The sequence below is a fragment of the Anarhichas minor genome, unplaced genomic scaffold, assembly GCF_050575085.1.
Source record: "Anarhichas minor isolate MPS153535 unplaced genomic scaffold, ASM5057508v1 ptg000028l, whole genome shotgun sequence".
Classification (NCBI taxonomy): domain Eukaryota; kingdom Metazoa; phylum Chordata; class Actinopteri; order Perciformes; family Anarhichadidae; genus Anarhichas; species Anarhichas minor.
The window spans coordinates 891734-918481 of NW_027466474.1; the positions used below are offsets into that span (position 1 = coordinate 891734).

Genomic DNA, 26748 nt, shown 5'->3' on the forward strand with positions numbered 1-26748 from the left:
AAGACAACATTTAAGTGCAACAGCTTTTCCACCTTTCACAGACATAGACTTGCTCCATCTGCTATTGAGTGTCTGTCTGTGCTGATACAAACCAAACAAGTTAGAGGAAACAAACTTTTGTTGTTTTTTTCTGCACTCAGTTATCAAGTGCCGGACTAAGTTCACTCAATCTAAAGATGTGAAGAATTTTGCAGGCTCTGAGTTTGCAGGCTCTGAGCGTTCCTCCTCTGTCCTTTGGGCATCCACGTCTCTCCACGCTCTGTCTCTTGCCTGTTATTCACTGGTATTGTTGGATGGAGATAGGTTGGGGGGGGGGGGGGGCTCTTACATCGGCTAATCGAGATGTATGCACTTGGCCGGGAGGTTTAGGACTCGTGGGATGAACTGTTTTATTATTTCCCCCTCAAGCCAACAACACAAAGAAGTCAACTTCCGCAAGGTTAACATCGCTTCCCTGCCCCCCCTGCTCTCCTCAAAGGGGTTTAAATCAGTGTTGACTTCACCTGCCCCACCCTTAATGCTCACTTTCCTGTCGTTTGCAAGTCAACTAAAAGGTTGCCTGGATCCACGTTTGTGTTTCGTGAGCATTAAATCCCGTTTTAATGCATTTTCTTGTCCCTTTCTTTCAACTAGCACATTGTGTTTCCACGAGGCTGGATGTTGTGCACATACTGATTTAAAGCTGCAATAATTAATTGTTGGCCACTAGGCAAAGAAGAACTCAATAACAAGATGACAGATGGAAAGCACTGACATATGACTAGCTTATTAAGTTGTTTTACCTAAAGTGTTGCCGACTTACACATCAAACGGGAAAGAGAGCAACACCAGCATTCATTTGGAGTTCTGTCTCTTTCCACCTGATGAATGTCAGTCCAACATTTTATGCTTCTTTTAGCTCTGGTTTTTTGTCCAACAACTCTTGGGGGAATAGAAATGCTGGCTCCTAAGCGGTGAGTAGTTACTTGTGGGTTGCTAACTTTGTCTGTCTGCCATTTGGTGCTGGACAGGTAGTGCACACTGGGTTTGTCGTCACTTTTTTTGTTGTTGCTGAAAACAGCTTTCTGCTGCTTCTGGAAATTGGTTGTTTGGATTTCATTGTGGGCCAGGAAACCAAAGATCTGAAAGAGGCAGAAACAGTTCTATGAGAGCTGCTGATTTAGGTTGAAATCAGGTTTGGGATCAAAATCATATTATTTATACGGTAGACATTTCATGGAATGCTACTTTTAAACATATTGATGAATGCAGCTTTGATAGTATAGGACATACTTATAGGACGCATTACCTATTTCCTGTTGTTTTATGAAACAAATTTAAAACACAAATTTTCCCTATTTTTTGTTATTTTGAGTGTGGACTCTTGCTGATCTGAAATATAATTTAGTATTTTGCATTTTTCTCTCTCATCCGTTTTTTATTCTGGAGGCATCACTTTAAACTAGTTGTTCTTTTAAGGTGCTATTTGTAAAATGTATTTAAATTAAAATTCTATTGCTTATTATAAAATGTAGAAGTCTGGAATTGAATTAAAAGAAAAAAACATCTCAACTGTGCATCACTAAAAAATCAATGGCTTAGCCAGTCCATCAAAGCTCTCTGCAAACAGCCTCATCATTGGATTTAAATCCAAGCTCTTCTAAAAACCAGCTCCAGTGCCAATGTGTATGCATCACACTCTGAGCAGCCCACAGACTCTCCTCCACCCCGAGTCTTCATCAGCTCAGTACATCTGTGTAGCTACCAACACATTAGCCAGGGGATCTGTCTACATCTGTGCTCCTCTGCAGCCTATGGCCTGTTAGGGGACTGCTGGTATATGTGTTACACTGGTTCCTGCCTTAGTGCTCTGTAACCTACAGTCAAAATGAGGTTCAGGTGTTGAGCAGGTGCAGTGAGAGCAGATGCGCCACTTTACTCGTTTCACTTGGCAGTGATGACTCGTTACTCCTTGTTTACCCCGTAAATCAATGTTTGCCTGAAAAAAATAGAGAGTGAGTGCTGCAATCCCAACACCTATAGGAAAGAAAAATAAGCCTGAGATATTTACATGTTATGTTTATTTTATGTGTATATATATATATACTGTGTGTACTGTACACTGTACATCTGTTAGTTTCTAGTAAAAAATAAATCTGACCTTAGCAACAAGGACTTATTTGCTTTAAATAAACTGATGATATGATATATTAAGTCAGTTCTGTCCTGGGTAGATATATTACATGTATTAAAAACATTAAAACAAATCAAATAGTATAAACAGTTTTGTATCAAATTGAATGAAAAGAAGATACAATTGTTTATAGAAATCATTGCAGAAAGCTTTTCACTTATTTTATCCTTTTATTTGTATTTTGTGCACACGAGCAGTGAGTAACTCTGAGTTTTAAGTGCACGCGTCTGCACAGTACGTTATCACTGTTCATTTAACAGATTATATTAAGCACATTGCCAGAGTCTCTTTAAGTGCACTCCTGTCTGAGTTAACAGTATATTTTTGGAATATTTCTGAGCATTAGCCCCAGAGCCATATCAGCTCCATCAGTACACAAACAACTCTCCAAACAACATCTATCAACTCCAAATAACTGTCACAGAAAAATCAACATTTATCATTGTTGAATATTTGCTGGGTACACAAACCTCTTCTGGTTGTGTCTTGAATTACGACTTTGAAGAGTTCCTCTCAGACTGTTAAGGAAATCAGTAGAGAAGCTGAATACAAAGCATCCAAAAGAGGAAAATATAAACTTTTTGAACTCCATTGCCACTCCACTGCCTGATTTAATTATACCAACATTAAAGTAACAATCATCTGCATCTGTCGGAAACTATTCTGGTGTTTTATTTTGCAGTATGACTTTGTGGAGCTATTGGACGGCAGCCGGCTTATCGCCAAAGAGCATCGGACTCAGAGTGAACCAGATACGAGGGCCCGGCTGGATCATCCGGTGACCGTTCACCAAGCAGGATTCATCCAGTACCTGGACTCAGCGGTGTGGCACCTGGCGTTCTATAATGACGGACGGAACGCGGAGACAGTGTCCTATAACACCATCATCCAGGGTACGGGGACACACATCTGCTGCGACGGCTAATGAGTGTGATTGGAATGATGTGTAATGACATGTTTGGAGGACTTTAATTTCCTTAAACAGCTGCGCCTGAATGAGCAAACAGTTAGGTTGTTGGAAATTCTGGCTACCACACCAACAAGCGGAGCTTTTAAAAGTTTGAGCCACCTAGGAGGCAGATGTAAGTTTTCTTTGGAGGGTAGTGGATTATTGTGCTCAACACTATAATACGAGACCATACGCGGGGCATTGATCCTTCCCTCCTAACATCCTCTTCAGCGTTCTGAAGTTTGGGAAATTTCCTTGTGGGTTTTGAGGTAGGAAAAACACTAAGGTTGAGTTAACGTTTTTCTATTTCCTTCGGGGAGTTCTATTGATCCCCACCATACAAATATGAAGGAATCGATGTGTGAGGTCAAAATTGCCTGGGTGCGACACTGGCTCAATGAACATCCAATACCAGTCAGAGTAATAACAAAAAAGTTTGCCCTCTTAACGCCGATCAAAATGAGGGCGCTGGTCTTTTGGGGGGTGCCGTTCAAGAGCGATGGTCTGTTGAATGAACACAAGATCTGTCTGTAGGATATGTCAGATTAACTTCAACTCAAAGAGGATTTGAGCCATAAACACTCAAGAGATTGCATGGCTTGGGCATGATCAGTCATTCAAGGGGTTGAAGGGGGGGATAGAGGAGACGGGAAAGCAAAATGTGTCAAGGAAATGGAATTATTTGGTCTAATTTAAAATGCCTGTGTGGTTTTACTTAACATGGCTTAGATGGGAAGAGTCGGGCGGCAGCATACATGTTATGGAGGCTTAGACCTTAGTGGAACATGGATAGATCGCTGTAAATATATGCCGTGACTGATGCTAGTACTGCAGTAGGGATGAAAAAAGAGAAAAAAGAAAAGTTAGAGTCTCGGTTGTCTCGCAGTATTTATTAAACCGTACACTTGCAAATGTTATATAAATGTGGCATTTCAGATTTTCTGTAAGATGAGTTATTAATAGTTGGACTTGCTCACTGCTGTGCCCACAGAATCTGTCACGGAGTGCACGCACAACTGTTACGGGAACGGAGAGTGTGTGGCGGGATCATGTCACTGCTTCCCAGGATTCATAGGGCCGTACTGTTCCAGAGGTAATTATTAAGCTCATATGTTACTCGTATTCTGTCACTCAAGACTATCATTTAAAGGTTCAGTCAGCCCAATTTCTTTGTATCTTTTTTTATCTATGGTGGTATAGATAAATGCTATGCAGATTGTTGGCCCAGGTATCAAACATTTCTGCTTTCATTCAAAACTATGTGGGTGACAAAAAAAATTCTCCCTACTCCTCAATCAAATGATTGGTCGATGTGGGGAAAACAAAATCTGCACATTACTCTAGCTTAACTAAATCAGCCACAGTGCACTGAGTGCACTCTACCTGGTAGCCTAAATGAAGTATAAATAAACATAAAAAGCTATTGGCAGCATATCAAATTATTTTCAACCTAATTTGTTTTATACTTAAATGATAATAACAACAGCCGACCAGCGTGCACCTGCCCGTAATCATGAACAATGGCTAAGAAAATTGCAATCAGTGCATCTCTAGTACAGACAGGAACGTTGTATCAATCTAACTCATTTAACTCTGCAAAAACAAATTTGAAGTATTCCTTTGAAAGTGGACCAGAGTTGCAATCTTTCTAATTTGACGTTGTTGTTGAAGTTTTAATCACAAAAGAGATGCCATGAAAGATAATTTGACATCTGCTTTAAATACAATTTAATACAGCAACCCCCCCCCCCCCCCCCCCCCCCCCTGATATTATACAAGATAAATCTTTTTAACCTGTTGTCTTTTCTCAGCCGCCTGTCCAGTCCTGTGCAGCGGTAATGGCCAGTACACCAGGGGGCGCTGTCAGTGCTACAGCGGATGGAAGGGCACTGAGTGTGACATTCCTGCCTCCCAGTGTATCGATCCTCAATGCGGGGGACACGGACTGTGCGTGGCGGGCAGCTGTGTGTGCAACACCGGCCACAAAGGACCCAACTGTGAACAAGGTAAATGGAGTAAAAACAGCTTCTTCCCATCGGATCGGAAGGAGCTAGATGCAACATAATTCTGTGTGAAGCTCAGGGGGAATTGACACAGTCCATTGGTGAAACAATCGGTTGTTTTCAACTCCACCGAGCGGATAATGCTTTGGATGTTGTTATTGATACCGTGCGTGTAAATTAACTCCCTCTCAGTGTTTAGACCGCACGAGGGTACACGCTGGAACAGATTGTGCAGGGCCCGTCGATCCAGTCCCCAATTGGAATGCTCGACAGTTGATGACACCTTTTAAAATAGATCCGTCAATGGCATCTCTTCCTCCGTTTATTGAGAAAGCGCTTCTTCTTCTTTCTTAACCTTTTCCACCTCCCCCTTGCCTTCAGTTCATTTAACTTTATCGATCCCCATGCACACAAAAGACAATTATCAGCTCAGATTTACATGTGCGGCTTGTTGACCTTGCACGTAAAAAAGCTATTGACTTTACTAAATGAGTGTATTGCGGTTCTTTGAAGTGAAGCAATGTGGGAAGGAAACATAGATGGGATGAGAGAACATTTGTACTTCCAAGCTCGTGATGAATTGATTGATAATCAATATCAGTGTCCAGGTAGATGTGGAAATGCACAGAGCAATCAGCTGCAGAGGAAGCACAATGATGTTGTTGCTGTTATCCCTATGGGTTGATTATGTTGGTCATAATTGCCAATTATTAACCTAGATCAGCAAGTTGATCTGCAAATTGTTAATCGTAAATTGATTATATCTGTCTAGACACTAATTGTGCCCTTGTTCCTAGTGCCTATAATGGAGCATAATTATGCTGTCAGTATATTGGTAGTACCCTATAATATACCTTCGAAGAACTAGTAAAACAAAGGGTGGAAAATTACTACCAGCCACCACTAAACACTGCAAAATGTTCAGCTGTGGCTCACCAGCCATCATCTGGCGCAGAAGCACTTCCAGTCTAAAAAAAAAGGAATTTGGCTGGTAGCAGTGTGAAAGTGGCCAGGATAAATTGTTAAGTCTGACATCCTGTCTAGAAGTGGTAAACAAAAATTGTTGTCATCCTCATTATTGTGTCCCCCAGTGGACTGCTCGAACCCGTCGTGCTCCGGTCACGGAGCCTGTCATCACGGTGAGTGCCACTGTAACCCGGGCTGGGGAGGGATCAACTGTGAGATCCTGAAGAGCACTTGTCCGGAGCAGTGCTCCAGTCACGGCACGTTCAACACCGACTCAGGGACCTGCATCTGCGAGGCCAACTGGACAGGGGCCGACTGCTCCATAGGTGAGAACACATTTCGCTTTCATTTCATCCACATAAAGCTATGTTCTGTGCATCCTTTTCCTGTGACGTTACTGAAGGGTGGCAACTAAAGATTATTTTCATTATTGATTAATCTGCCAATAATTTCACTGATCAATATGTTGGTTTATGAAATGTCACGATGTAACGATCACAGATGAAAAAGAAAAGCAACAGATCCTCACAATAGAGAAGATGGAACTAGTTTTTCTTTGGCTTTTTAATTAGAAACAAATATGTATTCATTATTATTAACGATTCATTGATTATCAAAATGGGCGCAGATTCATTTTACTTTCCATCGACTGATCGATTGATCAACTGTAATGTGATTATAAGTATCCTCGTGGAATTAGTTCTTCATAGAAAAATGTGACAAGCAATCTTACAGTGGAGATTTTCAAAGTCTACTCATTGGCTTTTGAAAAATGAAATGGCGGAGTAATCTGTTTAGAGTTGTAATCTGCGAGCTCTTTCATTTCATTCATTGGTTTAGTTATCGATGCCATTAGTGCAGAGTTATTTGCACTGTACTAACAGATCCTTGCAAACAGTGCAGTCAGTTCTGTAATGCTTCTTTTAAACTGTTTTTGGTAGATAATGTTTGAGTTTCTCTAACAACTAATTGGCACCAAATTCTTTCTGTATTTACTTGAAATAGACTCCCCCCCTTGCTGTGCACAGACACTGCAGACACCAGGTGTCCAGGATAGCAGATGTAGGAGCCATTATTAACAAGCTGTAGGTTGAAATAAAAGATCCAACTCTGACAGTACACTTTGTCTACATGTGCGTGTCTTATTTAGAAACTTTTGGCACAATTAATCAGCTATAGAATCCCCAGAAAACTGTAGAAGGGGGAAAAATATGATATATGCTTTAATCTTTTAAATTATTTTTTTTAGGTTTTAGGTAATTAATCACCTCTGTTTTTGAAATATCATTTAGTGAACATCACAGAACCATTTGTTTTCCGAAATGAATATGTCACATTACGAAATGAAACTCTTTGAAAAATGCAGACGGTCCAATCCGTATCGTTCAGCTTTCCCCTCATAAGTGCACATGAAGGAAACAAAATGATTGATTGAAAAGTCTGTATTTGCTCCACATATGATGAATGGGCACCTGTCTGACTGATGTTTCTCATCTCATGAGCTATGCATACATGCTTACAGTGCTGTCACTGCTGTGTTTTATGATGCTCTGGGTTGCATCTCTCCTATATCATCTTCAGTAAAGGTTTACTTTGGTGTGATGGGTAGAAATGATAGGAGACGCATATCTTTTCACCAATGCAAGGCAGCCACAATGAGGAGTTGTTCCACAATGGGCCCGTTTCAAACGTTAAAGGACAGATGTTGACATCTGATAACCTCAGTCTGGACTGCTGCTCATATTTAGTGTTCTGTACTGCAGAATGTTCACCACAGAAGTTAAAGTCTGTGATTTTGATACTCATGATCAAGCAGCGTGCAATCGGTAGAAGTTTTGATTTGCTTGGTAGTTGAGACCTAAATAAATCTGCTTCATTATATTTTTGGGTGAATAAATCAAACTGTGGGTGTGATCACACTCTTAAAGTTTGGTAATCAACACATGTAGCCCGTGTTGGTTTTTTGAAACGGAGCATATGCTCGCCACAAAGCTTTGACTCACGTTACTGTTGTGAGACCCGGCGCATGTTCTCTTTGAGATTCAACACAAGTGAGTGTTGTTTTAAAAGTGACTTATAGATTTGTCCAGAACCTTTGCCAGTGTGTTTTATTGCAGCGTCAGGTTTATTAGAGGAGAGGAGACAATCGTGTATTCACATCTGCTGGTGGCAGAGCGTCTTCATTTGTTACCAGCTTTGTATTCACGGGGTTCGGCTTTCACACAGGTAGGTGACATGTTAGTTCAAAGGCTGGCCCCTCCCATCTGTTATCTGTGCGTGAGGTTCAGGTGATTTATGCTCTGTTTCCTACTTCAGAATAGACTCGTTCTCTATGTGCTGAACCCACAGAGAGACACAATGGCCCCACTGAGTCGAACAATTAAAAGCAGAAGTTGCAGTTTGTTTCTGTCAGTATACAAGGCTGTTGAATGCATTTCTCCTGGCTGAAATTCAATCGAAAAATTAAATCACGAGGAGGCTGCATGGTGCGTTGGAGATGATAGATGCGTGTGCAGAGCTTTTAAAGCAGCATGCAGCCTGTTTGGTCCGTGCCCAAGAGGAATGATTGTTTTGGTGTAGAGGTTTTTCTTTTTTCTTTTCTTTTTGTGTTCTCCTTTATTTTCTTGTAAAAGAGAGGGCATTTGTTATTCTGTTAAGGATTTCAGAATTCCAGACACAATGCTTCCACTCAGCAAGATATCTCAGGCTTGTCAATACTAGAACTGACTGAACTGATGCGGTCCAGAAGTTACGGTTTACCCACCTGGGCGGGTGGAGCATTCCTTCTTAATTAATGCTGCGGTTCTTCTTCAATTAAATAAACTTTAATTAACAAGCGAGTAGCACGGATCGACCGCCCACAACCCCTATCCAGCTTTGAGTCAGGGGCATGTTAAAGGCAGATAAACACTTTTGGACTAATGAAAAATTGATTGCATAGATTCTATGGAAAGGAGGTATCCCTTTGGAATCAAATGACTCCCCTCCAGAGACATGCTTAATATTCTACAGTGTCGGCCCGACTTAATCAGAACCATCCAAGGTCTCTCAATCGAAGAAAAACTCTATTCAGAGAGCTGGAAGCGGACTGCTTAAAGGGCCTCGGTAAAGGAGAGTGTGGGGAAAGCAATGGAGATGGATTAGTTTAAAAAAAAATGAACAAAATTAGAAGATCATTTCTCCATGGCTTGTTGCATTTATGCGGCAGAATTATATCTCTTGGCTTATTTGCTTTTCCCTCAAGCTATACAAAGTTTTTAAAAAAAATCACAAACTTTTCGGTTATGGGGCCATATAAACTTCCTGGAGCATCTAGTCACTTACAATTTGAGGACATACTTGAGCTACTTTCCTCTAGCACACTGAAGGCTGCCGTCACAACGGCGAGCTTTATTGCTCTTCTGTTGGAAAGCTTTGATAAAAGCTCTCGGTTCCATTAAATGAACATTTCTTATTCTCTCACAAGAGCAGCCACAGCTTGTTGGGCGCTAGCTTTTGCCTGGTACAGACTGATTTACTTTACCACCCATGGATTGCATCATTTGAATTCTACTTCTCTGAAGATAACACGGATTCATAACAGATGCTCTGCTGTTTCCGATGCTCCGTGCATGAAGATATCATGTTGATCTAACATTTTCTGAGTCCAGACATGAGAACCTGCTTAATTCCATCACCCTTGCCTCAGTCTGCCAAGACTCCATGCAAATAAGCTCGTGTAAAACCTGAAAAGTGGTTGTTTTGGAAGTGTTTAGATGCACAAAGTAATTGCTGTGCTTTACTGTTCTTTGTGACTTCAGAGTTTTTGAGCGACGACAGGTTTTATTTTATGTCAGAGCGTCTGCACTGCATGGAAAAATATAGCGGCCTCTGAATTTACTGAAGTCTTTGATAAAGATGAGTTAAAGGAAGTGGCTGCAGGAAGGAACATTACAATAATAACCGGTGTTTCTCTTGCATCTAAAGAATATCTTTCCCGTGTGATTCCCAGCAACACTTATATATTGTTTGATAAGCTTTGATGTCGTTTCAGACGGGGAAAAAAAGCGGACGTTACACTGATTGAACCTGTTTGTTAATGAGCTAATAGAAGTCCTCCAGAGTTTGCTGCTGTGTAGATTTTGCATGAATAAATTGTACACTGGATGAATCAGATGTCATCCATCTGGCGTCATACGGACACACGCACAGTGTTTCTTTTTGCCCGACTGTTTAAAGTTGTATCTCATTCTAACATTACGTTTAAATGTGTTTTATAATAAGCTGCCGGTACGGTGTTGCTGTGCTGTATTGTGGAGAACGCGGTTTACAAATTAAATGTCAGGCACTGCGAATTTAAGGGACTTCATTATCGCCGGAACCCATAAAAGTAATAGCACTATATATCAAGATTAGTTTCCTACTTTTTTGAGGAAGATTTCTCCTATTTTTTCACTCTTTCTCAACTATTCATTGTGTAATTTGGCAAAGTGGCAGCCAAATAAAAGTTGATTGGGGACCTGTTTCAATGCCCTGACATATCGTATGTCAACTGTGTGTCCTGCTATACACGCTTTTTATTTTGCTGTGCTTTATGGATCTCAATTTCAGATCCATAAAGTCAGAGGAAGCAGTTAAGTGTTGATTTTTTTTTTTCCCATGAAAAGTAAGGCTTCTTAAAATGTCCTTTTATAGATGGCAGTAATTGTAAGCCTCTTCAGATGACATATTTTCAGAACTTTTTCTGACTTCCAAATTCCAATTTTTCAGCAATAGTGATGAAAATGTGTCTTGTTTACAGTTAAACGTAATGGCCCACTTTAACCAGCGGAGTCACAACACTTCTCGGCATCTACACAGTCAAAGAATATAAAAATATAAAAGGGCCTTTTAACAGAACAGAAGCAACATGACTCTGTGGCTTTTTCTTTTGCAACAGAGGTGTGCGTGGTGGACTGTGGTCCCCACGGCTTGTGCATCAGTGGTGTGTGTCACTGCGAGGAAGGCTGGACAGGACCAGAATGTGAGCAGAGGGACTGTCACCCACGCTGCATCGACCACGGAGTCTGCCGAGAGGGCAAGTGTGACTGCCATCAGGGCTGGACGGGTGAACATTGCACCATCGGTGAGCCACGCTGACACATGCAGCGCTGTACACCTACACACACTTGACAGAAGGCCACGAACTATAGAGGAAATACATTCATGGAGGGGCAACTTTGGAGTGTGAATGTCAGTGTTTTCTGTGCAGTTTCAAGCATCTGCTGGAGAGACACAGATCGTGACACACACTTCTTTTACAGCCTTCCTACTCTAAACAAGTACCTTTGCTCGACAAAGTAGTGATAACTTTCTAGTGATATTTCCCCTGCGTAGAAGTAAACTGCTTTGTTTCAATTTCTGAATCTTGACCAGCCACAGTCACTGGTGGAAAGTAGCTGAGAACATTTAGCCTAGTACTTAAGTACAATTTTGAGTATTTCCATTTTATGTCACTTTATACTCCCAACCCAACAGATTTCAGAGGGAAATATTGTACTTTTAGTTTACATTGCTTGTGATACTAATGTATTTTTATTGGAGTATGTAGTAAATGTATATTGTGGTATTGCTATTTTGCTAAATGTCATTTGTTGCTTGTGGAAGCATCACCGCCTGTTCAGCAGCAAGCTATTCTTTAAATGAATTGGGTATGACTCAAACCCATATTATTATTAATTGCGGCATTATATATATAAATGTTCAGTTGATGTAAAATCAAAATGTTGCAGATTTGACCTGTTAACCATCTCTCCAACTACAAAGAAATGTGATGCATCGTTGCTTTTGGCAAGCTATTCTTCAATATTCTTTTTCTCTTTTCAAAAGTTTTATTTTTTATTTTTTTGCAGCACCTCTCCACCACATCAACTTCGTAATTTTCCCCTCATCCATTTAGGTATTTCACCTCTTAGACTGCTTAATTAATGCTCCTGTATTAGCGAGTCAAGGGCAGGTATGTAGGGATCCGAAAAGCCGCGGGTAGGCCTCTTTGGAATATCATTTTTCTGAAATGGCAGTGCTTCACCTGGCATTAATGAGGATAATGAGTTCTGAGGTGTCACTTCCTATTGACCTTTAACTCAAACTTCCTCGAGACCTTACCCCCTGTCAAAGGTCCTCTCGTTAAACCCTGACACGCCGCATCAAACACCAATCCCCCGAGTGTCATCTCCAACCCCTCAATGACAACATACTCTCTGTGAAACAAAGATCTGGTACTCCAAACTATTCAGCCCTAATTATGTATTTACAAGTTCTCTCATGAGCAATCCTCGGTCCACAGAGCCGATACTTCCCGGGGGTGGGGGAGGGGGGGGGGGGGGAGTTGTTGGAGGGTCACATTCCTGATCTTATTAATCTTTCCCTCCTCAGGGCTGATTGTGCACCATCCATTTTCCCTTTATTTCCTCCTGTTTAAGGCTCCCGCCAGGAAAGTAACTCCTTGCTGTGGATGCAGCGGGGATGAATAGGCAGTGCGTTACCTTTTCTTGGAGAACCGGGAGCTTATTTTGTCTTTCAAACCCTGAATAACTGCCATTTGCACAAAGCGCCTTTTAATCACATTACATGGACTGGGCTTGAATAGAAGACTTCCTCGGCCATTCTTTTGTCACCAGCATCTAGATCCTGTTTTATATGCAAGGCTAAACCCATTGTCACTGCTTTCTCAGCGCTGCAGTTTACCACTGGAGGTGTTTTTGATTCGCCTTAGTGTGATGCTGGTTCATTGCCGTGCAGTTGTTGAAATCACCGAATTGGAGATGACGGCAACATTGAAAAAAAAAAATATATATATATATATATATGAGCATGCTGCTTCATGATGCATTCATAATAGACTGAGAGTGAGACGACATACCTCCTGACAAGCAGACAGTGACATGTTTTGAAGCAGGCCCAGATGAAACTGGCTAATAGGGTCTGTTTTGACAACCAGATATCAAGAGAGACCATGTGTTCCTCTTTGTGTTAGCCTGCCTTGCTTTGGCAAATAAAAGCAGATGGAGGAGTGTTAACAATGAATATTTTACAATGCTTAAGGGACTGAATTCATTCATGTTGCCTCCTATGGACAGAAGTATAAACACCATCTAAGGGCGCTTTTACAGAAAAATATGATTCTGACTATGGAAGCATATATAATTCTGATTAATCACTTGCTGCTTTTTTTTAACATCCACACTAAGTCACACTCTTACTGCAGCTAAACTCAGAATCTACTCCTCTGAACCTGTAGCTTCTGTCTCTTTTGTCTCTGTCTCTCAAACCAATTTTCTACTTTTTTCTTACTGCCGTTCTTTGCCTAACTCCTACTTATACCCGTTCTCTTTTCCATTTTATGTCTGTATGCCTGTCTGCCTATCTATCTCTATCCAACTCCCTCTTGGCTTACATGTACAGCCCTGGATTCCAGAGTATCAGGTAAAAACACTTTTCGCTTTGCTTTGAGAATTATACTCTTAAGATGTTTTCTGATCCGGAACACCTTTATGTGCTTAAAAAAAAAAAAAAAGTGAACTTTCCAGTCATATCCTGTCACTCATGCTTAGTATTATTCTATTCGGCTCAATCACCATAACGACTATGATTGAAATTAGAGCAGAAACTAAAAACGTGGCGAAGCCAACTATAATCTTGGGGGAAACTACCTGCAAAGCTTCTTTTTCCAAATATTTCAAGCGAGTTGGCAGGTGCATCAGCTCCATGCCAGCAACCGCTCTCACTTTCTGTGCTCCCTGTAAGTTACAATAAGTAAATGTGTTTGGCAGTCTTAGCTCTCTGCCACCAAGGAGATAAGTAATTTTCTTTTCCAAATGTTTTCCTTTCCTCGGTTGTGTAATAGGAGCAGTCAAGATAGGATATAAAGGTAAATTGAACCACTACCCCCCCAAGAGAGATTGTCACAAACAATCCCTCCCTGCTCTCTGTCTTTCCTAGCACGGCGTTTATACACCTGTTCTATGTCCGAGTCGATCATAATGTTTCTGCTGTGATCCTGCTCGCCCGATATGTTTCCTCATCTCCTGTCCGTCTTAACTAGTGTCACACAGACTCCACGGTCCCTCCCCCTCCCCCCCCCCCCCCCCCTGTCTTAATTCCCTGTGTCTGCCAGATTAAACGCCCAAAACTGGTGTGGTTTAGTCATGTTTTCAGCTCCCTGTCTTCACCCTCCACTAGAAGGAATGCGATCTAGCAGCAAGTGCTCTGTTTTCTGTAAATGTAGAGACTCCTGATCCTTCCCCTTTCTTCCTACACTCCTTCCCTTATTTACACATATACTTCCCTTTCCCTTTGATGTTGCTGTTACTTCACATGAGTGTTTCCGCAATAGGCTTTTCCTACTCTTAATTATTTTCAGGCGAAAGCAATAAACTTCCAAGAGAAGTCAGTGCTTTTCTGCTTCTTAATAAATGGGATTTGTGCAACTTTGAACTTACTGGGAACCCTTTAAAGCTTGATTTAAATACAACATTGTTGTCACGTCAGCCCTCAATTTGAAAAGCACAATATGAGAATTCATGCAACCAAAACACAAGTCATGTGAACTCCCGGAGAATCATACTTATTTTGATTTAAACACACAGAAAAACCTCCAGTTGCCACAAGGATTTGACTCAACGTGCATTCACAGTGTCTCCCACTGGCCTTTTTAACTGTAAGTAGCTCAGCAGGTTTCCTCTTCTTTTTATCCCATACATTACTCTTTTCAGCGTGGCTGTGCGTGCTCCTTAAACTCATGTGAAACGACAGTAACTCCTCACACCCTCCCCCACATCCCAAGTCCTGTCAGAGGTGTATCGTACTGTATGTTCACTCAGTACTGTCTTTTATCATCTTTGTCCCTCCTCTGCCCCCTGTCCCCTCTAAATGCCCCCTCGCTCTTGTCTTCCTCCTCCCCTTCTCCGCCTGATTTCCTTGTTCCGACTTGCTCCGCTGTTTGACACGTACATGATGTGTTGACAGACGGCTGCCCCGGGCTGTGCAACAACAACGGGAGGTGCATCCTGGATCAGAACGTCTGGCACTGCATCTGCCAGTCAGGGTGGAGAGGGCTGGGATGCGATGTAGCGACCGAAACGCTCTGCTCAGATGGCAAGGATAACGAGGGAGGTAGGGAGAATTAAAAGCTTCGTACAAATAGTCTTTTAGCTTCGGAAAAGCTGGTGTGTGACTCTTATTGTGCGAGAGAGAAAAATTGGCTTTGATGTGGCTCCTCGGTGACAGTGCAAACAAACAAAACAAAATCAATCATACATAAAACATCACTGGAAAGAATATGCAAATGTTGGATCAGAGCAGATTGTTAAGCAGCATGCTTTTAAATACACAGTAGACGATTTTGAAAGAGTGGGTGAGACTGTATACATATACATGTATATATATATGTACATCAACCCTCTGGAGCTGGATGTCTACTAATAAACCACTGATCAACAAGCTCAGAACTTGTGAGGTTCATACTAGGTGACATACTTTGAAATAGTTCATACTTTCATGCCAACTCAGGATCTTTAATGAACTTAAGTTCACGTTCAAAGTCATCCGTGTGCACTAATGCATCCAGGTCAGCGAAGTTTCCCCCTACCTGTCTTGACTGTCCCTCCCGTTTTCCAGATGGGCTCGTCGACTGCATGGACCCAGACTGCTGCACTCAAATCTCCTGCCAGGGTCAGACCTACTGTCGCGGCTCGCCTGACCCCGCTGCCATCGCCGGCCAGGGCCAAAGTTCAGCCGCCCAGCCCGCGTCCAAGGGCTTTTATCAGCGCGTCAGTTTTTTGATTGGCCCCAGCGGGAGTCACGTGATACCCTGGGATAACCCGTTCAACAGCAGGTAAGCGGCTTAATGAATTGCTGACAGCTCTTTAATTATTTGCGTCACGTTGGCTGTGTGCTGTCTCATTACCAGTCGGGAGACACCCGTGTTTGTGAAGCCACTCCAAAACGTCAAAGAATCTCACATCTCTTTGTCTCTGCTGTCACAGTGACAAGTGTGTTTACAGTGGTGTCGCTGCCACAAGCGTTTATTTCTTTCACCAGTCAAGATTAAGAGTGAGCTGGCTCCTCGCTAAAAACAGCCCTTATGACTGTGACAACATAAGGATAAGGTATCTCACACCGAGATAATAAGACCACGTGGTTTTCCAAATTGGAAAGAAAAGAACAGCAAACATATCTCTGAGGAGACCATTCTCACTGCCACATTAATGTATATCTTTTATCAGAAGCCCTATTGATCATAAACGGGGTGTACATAACAAAGTATATTTAAATATCTAACACATTTAAATAGACTTCTCTTTGATATTTGCTCGAAAGCTTTTTTTTCGAGAAACTGCTTTTCCAACAGAAAAGCACAATAAATCGGTCCGATCACAGAGAGCCAACAAGCTAACGTTGTTCAGTACTTTAAATATTTAAAAGATTGAACAAGGTGAAATTAATTACAAGATGGATGGATGTCATTGATGTCAAATAATTAAGCAATAAGCCATGAGAGGCCGTAGCTAAGGGGCATTGTTAGGCATGAAGCGAAGCAGAGTCACACTTGGAACTGAAATGCAAGACAATTTTCTCTCCTCTGATATCATTACCAAAAATAGCAATAATGCTTGTGCCTAATTTAGAGCTGTTTACATGATGAAAACGCTCCATATCAGTAGCTCCCTAACACCTCTCTACCAAATCATTGAACAACTTTGCCTCCTTCTTTACAGACAAAACACTCAGACAAGCTGTCAATGCCTCTGTATCGGGCAAAGGGTCCATGTTTTCCATGCTTCCTGTTGAAATTAATTCTATCTCCGTGAAACAATTTAATCCCATCAGCCATGACACCCTGGAGGAGATAGTGTTACGTTTAAGTTCTTTCTCCTTCTGTCTTGGTATTCCTCCCACAAGCTTTGTCAAGCATGTTTTAATTGCACGGCATTTGACCTCCTGGAGATGAACCATACCTCTTTTCTCTCAGGCCGTTCCCCCAAAAACACTGAAAACTGCAATGGCCTGTTTCAACCCTCCCATTTCTGGATAAAATCACAGAAAAAGCTGTTTCTCACAGTCGCATCCCACTACTGAGCTCCAGGCTCAGGCACCCATCTCCATCCCCAGAGCACATTTTGGAAAAGCATGCATCTTATCGCGTGTGTTAAGGTGGAAAATCACATGTGTTTATCGCACTACCATATCACTAGATAACAATTGCATGCCACTATTATAATGCACAGGGTTTTCGTTTATGGCACTTGTTAATAAATGAAGTGCATTGAACAAATCAGTGTTTGGATTTGACAGAATTTTTTTATAATTTTTGGTAACAAAAACTACTGCCACCTTAAAAAAAGAGCTTGCTTTCAAGGACTTATGTCTCAGCACAACATAAAGAAACTTGTTTTCGTGGACTTGATTACTGTAACAGTGTCTTTACAGGTCTAAAAAAATCAATCAGACAACTGCAGCTTTTTCTGAACGCTGCTGCCCGAGTCCTCTCGAAAACCAAGAAAGTGGAACACATCAGTTCTCAGAGCTTTGCAAAGGCTTCCTATCAATCAAACAATTAGTTTGAAAATCTAATTATTATTGAGCTACAAAGCACCAAATGGTTTGGAGCCAAAATACACGATATGCTGCTCTGATCTGGGACATCCTTGCTCACTGTCCCCAGGGTCAGCACCAAACATATAGAAGCAGCTTTCAGTTTCAGTGCACCGTAGATCTGGTATGAACTTTCAGTGTGCTTGAGGTCTGCACCAACCCTTTGTTCTTTTAAATCGAGACTTAAAACTTTTCTGTTTGCCGCTCTCCCTTTCCTGAGGGCGTTTGAAGATGTTACATTCTTATAATACATACTGTGTTTTTTTTTTGTTTTGTTATTGTTTTCTTTTGTGAAATGTCTTATTTTCTATTCTATTTGTTTTGTATGTCTGTGATTATGTGAAGGACTTTGTATTGCCGTTGTGTCTGAAACGTGCGACTGTATATTTGTAAAAAAAATAAAAATAAAAAAATTGACTTGCCTAGATACACTTCACATTATCTACCCACGGAGCAGAGGAGGTTTTTATGTCTCTCAGCGACATTTTGACATTGGTGGACATTAATAAAACCTGTGACCTTCTGGTGTTCGGGATGGCTTTTTATTTACGGTGACGGTTTGACTACACGTTATCCTCAGCTTTTTTGCAACAATTAAAGTTTTAAGATGCGTATCCAAGGTAAAAAGATACAAAGGAGGAGAATATCTTACCCGATGAATAGACTTCTGGGCGACATCATTGTGCAAACTGAGTTAAATTTTTCACCAAAACCTCAGAAACATTCCCACATCCGTTCAGAACCACGAGTGGCGTTTGTTTTGTGACTGATGGGGAGGAAAATGATTACCAACTGTGTGCAGGAGGCTTTGGGAATATTTCCTCCAATAGTTTAAAGTAATCCTTATGTAAATAGCATGCTTTAGTGAAAATATAGAATGAGGCAATCCCCCCCCCCCCCCCTTCCCAGCCGGGTTCTCAGTAATCCTCATGCTCATTGTCTTCAGCTTACTGTCGATTTCATGTCTGGCAGTGGCATTAGCTCTCTTGCTCAAAAATACTCATTTGCCTTTTTATCTCCTTGTAGAAGTTAGTTTTGTAGTCAAAAGTGCATCGGGCATTTTATAGGCTCTGCAAAAATGCGTACATTTGACAAAATTAATTACCCTTTTTTTTTAATAAACTGTATCCTATGAGCGCAAACACTGAATACTTTTCCTTTTCTTTTTAAAGGGTCGGATAATGAAGTAGAATGTACTAGTGGCACAGTCTGTTTGGAGACCCATATTTTTCAAACATTCATTTGAGGTTATAGGGTGAATAATTTATTGACAGCCTTTGCAGGGTATATACATTATAAAAAAAAGTCTGTGAAGCACTGGAACAAAGCCAGAACAGCATCAAGACTTTCAAACGCAGCGGTGACTGTTGTGTATCGCCTCAGAGTATCTGATATCTAATGGTACAGAAATGGGAAACGGTTAGAGGTCACTCCTCTCCTATTTTTTAAGAAGCCATTGTGAAAGCCAAGGGTTGCAGATGTCAGCGTGCGGTCAGGTTTCGGGACTCTGCAGTAAACCTGTCCCTAAGTATAGCACAGGGAATAAAACATGTGTTGTGGTTTAGTGGGGGGGGGGGGGGGTTACGCCACTAGTCCCCAAGCCGTATCGCATTGCCTGACACAAGTCTCCCGGTTGGATTTTCAGATGGTGTTGTTCTACAGCTGGGGTGAGACAATGACAGATAAGAATGCATGAATTACATGATTCATTTCTGGGGTTTGAGGAGGTGGTGTGACTTGGCGTTTGTTTGGGGGTTTGGCTTTTCCAGCATGCTCTCAAAAGATTAATTGAGACGCAGGAAAGAAAGAGTGAACCTTCGCCGGGGCTCTTAAGTGGTCTTGTTCCCTGAGCCGGTAAATAAAGGATGGGAGATGGTTGTGCCGGGTGCGGAGCGGGAGGGAAATAAGAGAGGCTAAAGCTGTTGATCATCCCAGTCTCATATACGTAATGACCCGCAGATAAAATGGCAAAATGAGACATCTTTTGCCCACCAGTGACAAATGCAGAGGGAACACTTTTAAAATTCATCTCTATGGTTGAGAAGTAGGGAATGATTAAATGTTGATGGAGAAATATCGCATTGTCTCCCCTTTTTACCATCAAACAAAGGACTGGCTGAACAAATGACTTCTCTCTTAAAGATATACGAACCAGAAGCCGTGCCAGGCAAGTTTTACCTGAAGGTCCCGCAGTCATGTTGAATAATCGCAGAGGATATCTGAGACTTTAATCACGTATGAAGCCTCCATTGCTGTGATTTATGAAGCAAAAATGCCCAAAGAAAAATACATATTTTAGGGGAAAGCAAGGGATGGGGATGCTGGAGGTGGAGAGCCTTTTGACCAGATGCAAATCCTTTTGCCAGCAGGGAAAATCTGGGTGAGCAAAGTGAATGAGTAATGCTCCCCAATGCTCGACAAACTACCACAGAGGTGCCCTTAAGTGAAGCATTTAGCCCTCGCAGCCACTAAGTGTGAATCTACGGCAAAATACTGATAAAAGAGAGGATTATTGTTCAGAAAGCCTCGCCTGCATTTATTTTCTAAAAAGGTCAGAATGTTTTTTCCTCCGCAGATTTCCAATTTTCCTAAAACCATGACATTTTGACTTTTCACTGCTGAACATTTTAGATTTCTTGTACTTTCTTTTCACATCTACACCATTTATGACGTCTCCTTTCTAAAGAGCTGTGGCGATTCTTTCGGATTATCGCATTTCTTTTTTTAAACCTGCTTTTCATTTCTTTTTTTTTTCTTTGTGACAGTTTGCCTCCGGCGTTGCATTTTTGTTTTTCTGAATTCCTGTAAAGAGCCTCTTGACACATGAGCCGCCTTTGCAACTTCTCACATGAAGAGGATATCTGTAACCGAGTTGAAGAGCTCGTTCTGACACAATTCTTGTTGATATATTATCTTTCATCACAAGTATTACCACAGACGTGTATCACGCAAGTGAGCACAACACTCGGGTATGACACTGACAAGAAGCTCTCTTTTGGAAGCAAAAGCACTTGCAATAATAATCACGCTTGGATCACACCCTCTTCAAAATAGAGACTTAGGGGAAATTCTTAATTCAGCGAGGTCAGAGTGATAACACAGTGAATATTTCACTCAGGAATCTCATTTGATATGGCTTTTGCTGGATGTTGTTCATTTACTAAGTTGGCTTTTCTTCGACTTACTATCATCTAACTGTGAACCTTGTTGGCTAAATAGTGTGCAGTGTTTTCCACTCTTAGCGGCCTGATGCCCACTGTTTTATGTGCTGGCCTCACAAATTGAATTTCCCCTGCCTCAAACTAATAATACTTTAAATAAAGATAAGGCTTAAGTGTGAGAAAAAAAATGTCATACATATTTCTGTGTTCTCTTGGAATATTAATGCTGCAAAATGCGGCAAAATCTCAACAGTCCTCCGTGTCTGGAAAACCTCATCCCACTGAATTATGGGCTTTTAAAGCAGTAAACAGAGACAGAGAGGTGCTCTGTAAGGTGGCATTTCCATGAATAACAACCACTGACGTGTGTGTATTCCTAACGGTCAGTAAATCATACCTCCCTGCTGGTGCCGCTGGCAAACGGGGTGACAGTTGTTTGCAGCATTGGTGATGTGGCCGTGTGTTGACGCCGGCTGGCATTTGTTTGTTCACTCAGCTCTCTCTGTGTTTGTTTGCCCACACAGCCTGGCGTCAGTCATCCGGGGTCAGGTCCTCACGGGAGACGGGACGCCGCTGATTGGAGTCAATGTGTCTTTTCTGCACTACCCTGAGTACGGATACACCGTCACGCGGCAGGATGGCATGTAAGGGAGACACTCTGTGCAGACATCCATCAGTAGGTGCAGCATGTGTAGACATACAGCGATCCATCTGCATTCATCAACACTGATTTACATGTACAAATAAACACCAGTACTCTCTCTCGCAGGAAATTCAGCCCTCAGGTTCAACCGTTGCCCTTGCAACAATTTATTTGTGGCTTGGACTGCTGTCCCCAGACCAGTATGGAAAAATGCAGGAAAAGCTGTCCAACTGTGGGAGAGTCGTCCTGGCAGTTATCCAAAAAAAAAAAAAAAAGAAGTGCTCAAAACAAATTGAAACCACAGCACATTGTGCCCTAGAACAATTCCTCATGCAAATGTCACAGTGGTGGTGGCCATTTTGAACCAGGCTGTTTAAAATGCATTGAATCAGCAAGGGTAGAATCAATCTGCCCGCAGTGTAGTAAAACATGGGATTACTGTCTGACCTTCTCCTGCTGTTACCGCAGACGGGTCTTTAATAACGGGAGTGCCAACACATACAAGACAAAAGTATGTCATATTTTACAGGAAGGGTTCATCTCAGGTTGGAGCTTTATTTTCTGCAGATGGTCATCAGAGACAGCAAACCAAGGCCTTTCATTCAAATTCAGCAGCTAGAGGTCGTGTTTATGTGTTGCCAGTATGGAGGAAAAAAAAGGCTTATAAGTGGCACCGAATTGCACAGCTGTTGTTATGAAGCACAATCCTTGGGTCCCCAGATAGCTGAGGATTAGCTGATTTCTTCAGATATTCCGCCCTGTAACTCTTCTGACAAGGAGCGTGATAAATGGTTGGGGATAATCACACTTGGTTAGCCAACAGATCCGCTCAGTGGAGTTAAGAAGGGGGAGGGGGGGGGCATCAAAGCCTGGCCTCTTGCAGCTGTGAGCTCCCCACTGCCCAAAGTGGAGAGAGCTTGAGAAGGAAGCTGTTTTAGGTCAGCTGCACAGCTTGGCTGTTGGTGTGTGTGTGTGTGTGTGTGTGCGTGTGTAATTGTGGGTGTGTGTGTATGTAATTGTGGGTGTGGGTGCGTGCATGAGAGACGTGCATAAGCATTGAAATCTGAGAGTGTGTGTGTCTTTGTGCATGTGAATGCATGCAATGTCACCAGACAGATGCTTTACCCCTGGGTAGTGAAGCTCGCAGAATATATAGAGCAGCACTTCAAAGACTCGCCCCTTCATTTCCAAACTAGTAACTTTTCCCTGAGTAATGTCGTACTAATTAAAACCAGTTCACCAAAGAGAAGTCCCAAGACTCAAGACTCCAAACCAAATTCAACCATAAGTGTCTTCTCACACCATGCCTGGTTAAACAAAAGTCATAAATTAGATTCAGTGAATGAAAATAATATATGGAGGCTGTACCGGAAGAATACACTTTGTTAAGGAAAAGTCCTCCATTCCATTTAAATAAGCATGTCCAGGCTTAGTCCTGAAATATATATTTACTTTGCACTTATTAAAGGGAAAGTCCAGTATATTACAACCGGAGGCTTATTTCCATAGTTATGGCCGTCATTGCTTTCAGAAATAACATTTTATTCAGAATGACCCCCATCACTTCCTGGTTGAACTTTGACCATTATTTTTAGTCTTGTGGTAGATCATCTCAAATCATTTTACCATGTTCCTATATCTATATTAATAGCAAATAATTTACTAAGCACAATATCATAACGTTGACGCCTTTTGATTTCACGATACTGTGTTAAGGTTTGACCTCTTGGCCAACGGCGGCGCTTCTTTGACGCTGAATTACGAGCGTGCCCCGTTCCCCACGCTGCACCGCACGGTGTGGCTGCCCTGGAACGTTTTCCACGTGATGGACACGGTGGTGATGAAGCGGGAGGAGAACGACATCCCCAGCTGCTACCTTACTGGCCTGGCCCGGCCCAACCCCCTCATCCTGGCCACGCCCCTCTCCACTCTGTACAAGACGTCCCCAGAGGACAGCCCCATCATCCCCGAGACCCAGGTGAGATCACATTGCAGGGCTTTTTATGCTCAATTTCAGTTTTGTGCGCATATCTGATTGTTTTGAATGACTTTAATAAGTCGACCCATGTTTGATCCCAACATTACATGCAGCAGTGTTGAAAATACACAAACACAGAGTAACGATAATGCTGTTATCTTCCTTTTACCATGGCCTCTCTCGCTTATTTTAAACACAGTCAGATTTGCCTTTCAGTTTGCCTTTGAGCTTTGATTGAACTGAGGCGTCTCCCCAAATACTAAGCCATAAATTGTCTCACAGTAATGCTGATAAAGTCTGAGGGCACATCACATGGAGGTTGCATGCCTCAGGATTTGGTTTATATCCATTTGGCTCAAATCAGAGTTGAAAATCCCTGAATGTAAAATGTGGCTCAGCAGCTCTAAAACTGATTAGAACCAAAATGATCTGCAATACATTTAACGGGAAAAAAATGTGGCCATGCTTCAGTGGAAGTCTGAGGTTAAACCTGGTCAAAGTAACTGCGACTCAACAATGAAAAAGAGAGTAAGACTGGTCAATTATTAGTTGTCATGTTTAACATTATTTTTTCTCAAATAATGAGGAATTAATGTATTGCCCGTGGAGTTATTTAATTTGCATATAGAGGTATGTACTCTGTGATTTAGTATGAGTAAGAACCTGTTTTCAATATTTTGACTGTGCTTCATAGAATATACTATATATATATATAAATGATGAGCCCGTATATCTGTGAAACTAAATGTCTCATACGCGACTGGAATGTATTATAAATTTATTAACTGAGTGATAACAGCTAAACCCACTGTAGGAAGTGCACTATATTATAATATCACATCACATAAATAGTTTGTATTATATACTCTATTGAGAGTTATCTTCTACAATAAATACCAGCAAACTCCTGTTGCTCCCGTTACTTAAGTCTACACTCCACACTGTGTATTTGGCACCAGTCTGACTGCTAATTAAAATCATAGGTCCTCCATGAGCAAGTGGCCATACCAGGCAGTGACCTCAACCTGGTCTACCTGAGCTCCAGGGCAGCTGGCTACAAGCCCATCCTCAAGGTTCTCCTGACCCACGACCGTCTCCCCTTCGGCCTGATGAAAGTCCACCTGATGGTGGCCGTCATGGGCCGTCAGTTCCAGAAATCTTTCCCGGCCTTCCCCGACCTCTCGTACACCTTCATCTGGGATAAAACAGACGCCTACAATCAGAAGGTCTTTGGCCTGGCAGAGGCTGTGGGTGAGTACCTGCTGTGAAGCTGCCGGATGAAGATGTTGCGTAAGCGTAGGTTCACTCAGTTCCTCGAGCTACCTCCAGGCAATGAACCGTGGGTGAACTTTTGAAGATTGATTTTGTTTTGTTTTGTAAATTGAGGATTATTTAACCGGGGACCGCTTTTGTTACCATGTGCAATAAAGATTTAGCAGGTGGTGTGAAATCCTGAAATCCCCCCAGTGCTGCATTTTTGAAGGCCACTGCTCTTCTGCTGACTTCTTTGTTTTGCATGTATGATATTTCAGGAGCAGTGCGCTGACTAAAATATTGCCTATGAGGCTGTAGCCTGAGGAAAGAAATCCAGCCTCACAAATAATAACAGAATCGTTTGATGGGATGATACATGAAAGAATATCTAATTTATGTTTTTTTTTTTTTAAAAATGTTTATATATAATATTAATTTAAGTGTCATATTGAGTGTTATAATACATTACACTGGAAAAAGGCCACTTCAAAAATAGCAAAAAAAAAAAAATGAAAGAATAATTTAAACAAATCTGCAAATGTTAAGATTTCTCACAAAGAAAAAAAAAAGCTTGAAATTAGGGACTAATCTGAAAAAGTCTGGGGGATTTTGTTAAGAAGGATGAATGTTTGAGCACTCAAGCTTACATATTACTGAAAAAAATAAACTCACACGGCCCTGACAATCAACAGGAGTCACTCGACCATATCGCAGTGATATTTACTGTAATGTGTTCCATCTTTGTCGTTCAAATAATTCATGCCACTTCATGTCGCTGTTTATTTGCATTTACACAAGATGAAACAAATAAGAGGAGAGAGCATGAAATCCAAACTGTGCAGGTGAGACACAGAAACCCCACAGGTGTTCTAAAATCAGCCCAGTTGGACAAAATGACATAGTCAAAGAGAAAGCAGAACCTGCAAATACAGAAAACAACCACAACGTGTGCTGAATGTCTTATTGGCTACAAGCCTCATTGCTGCCTTAAGTGTCAGGTAAGGAGGTTGCAACCTTGCTCACCATAGGCATCTGCCATCATTACTTTCAGTGTCAGTGGGATATGAATACGAGTCCTGCCTTGATGTGGTGCTCTGGGAGAAGAGGACGGCGGTGTTACAAGGCTATGAACTGGATGCCTCCAACATGGGAGGGTGGATGTTAGACAAGCACCACATACTGGACATTCAGAACGGTAAGGAAATGCTCATATATCTAGTGTAAGTGTGTTTGTGTGTGCATGTGGGGCAGGAATAGGTGGCCTCTTAGGGTTACAGGCAGGCGGTCTTTACCCTGAATCACCGCAATAAATACTTGAATCAAAATGAAATATGGTTCGTCATCCCTTCAGCAGATAATAGAAGAGAGTTTTGAAGGGCCGATCATTCACAGTAATGACAGAATAAATCAGCGACTAAGTCACCAGGGCGCAGGGCTCGCTATGGTTCCACACGACTCAGCTATTTTGGGAAGAAGACGGCCATTTGCTGCACACGGAGGCTCGTGCTATTGATGAACAGGCGTCATGTTTAATTCTCCCATTAATTCAATAAACTAAATTAATTTCTCCCACTTTCATCAATCAGAATGGCTTTAATCGCCGAGTACAATAAATGGACAGGAGTTTGTCTTTGTCGCGCTGGTGCAGGGACACAGGAAAGTGAAACATGCTTAGTGAAACTATAATATATACATACAGTGCAGAGTCATTGCCGGGTTACAGTACCAGGAGGTCACGTCCTGTAATCTGTGAATTTAGTGCAGTGTTACAACTGTGGAGGCAGTAATATGACTGAAATTATAAGGAGAGGGCCTCGGGGTAGTGTGCAGTTTGCCAGGCTGCTGTTTTGATATGAAATCCACTTCAGCTGACATCATTGTTCCAGTTGTCCAACACCATTTGTGTCCCTTTCATCTCCAAAATGTTCAAGATTACATTCACGGTCTTCAGCAGAGTCCTTACTCTCACACTGTCCACAGTTTGTGATCTAGGTTTTTGTTTGTTTGC

General features: G+C 41.8%; 1 protein-coding gene across 5 annotated transcripts in view; it reads left to right on the top strand.

Annotated features, from left to right (window-relative positions):
• Window positions 1–26748, top strand: part of LOC142962918 (teneurin-3) — a 121525-nt gene that overhangs the window by 67446 nt on the left and 27331 nt on the right. For 4 of the 5 annotated variants that reach the window (XM_076103602.1, XM_076103603.1, XM_076103604.1 and 1 more), the window contains 11 exons: window positions 2856–3066; window positions 4114–4215; window positions 4934–5128; window positions 6217–6417; window positions 11010–11195; window positions 15077–15223; window positions 15728–15944; window positions 21390–21509; window positions 23225–23486; window positions 24470–24737; window positions 25792–25935. In XM_076103602.1, coding sequence (XP_075959717.1) covers window positions 2856–3066; window positions 4114–4215; window positions 4934–5128; window positions 6217–6417; window positions 11010–11195; window positions 15077–15223; window positions 15728–15944; window positions 21390–21509; window positions 23225–23486; window positions 24470–24737; window positions 25792–25935 — 2053 coding nt within the window. Of the gene's footprint in view, window positions 1–2855; window positions 3067–4113; window positions 4216–4933; window positions 5129–6216; window positions 6418–11009; window positions 11196–13735; window positions 13742–15055; window positions 15224–15727; window positions 15945–21389; window positions 21510–23224; window positions 23487–24469; window positions 24738–25791; window positions 25936–26748 lie in introns of all 5 variants that reach the window. The other variant, XM_076103601.1, reaches the window with a different exon arrangement.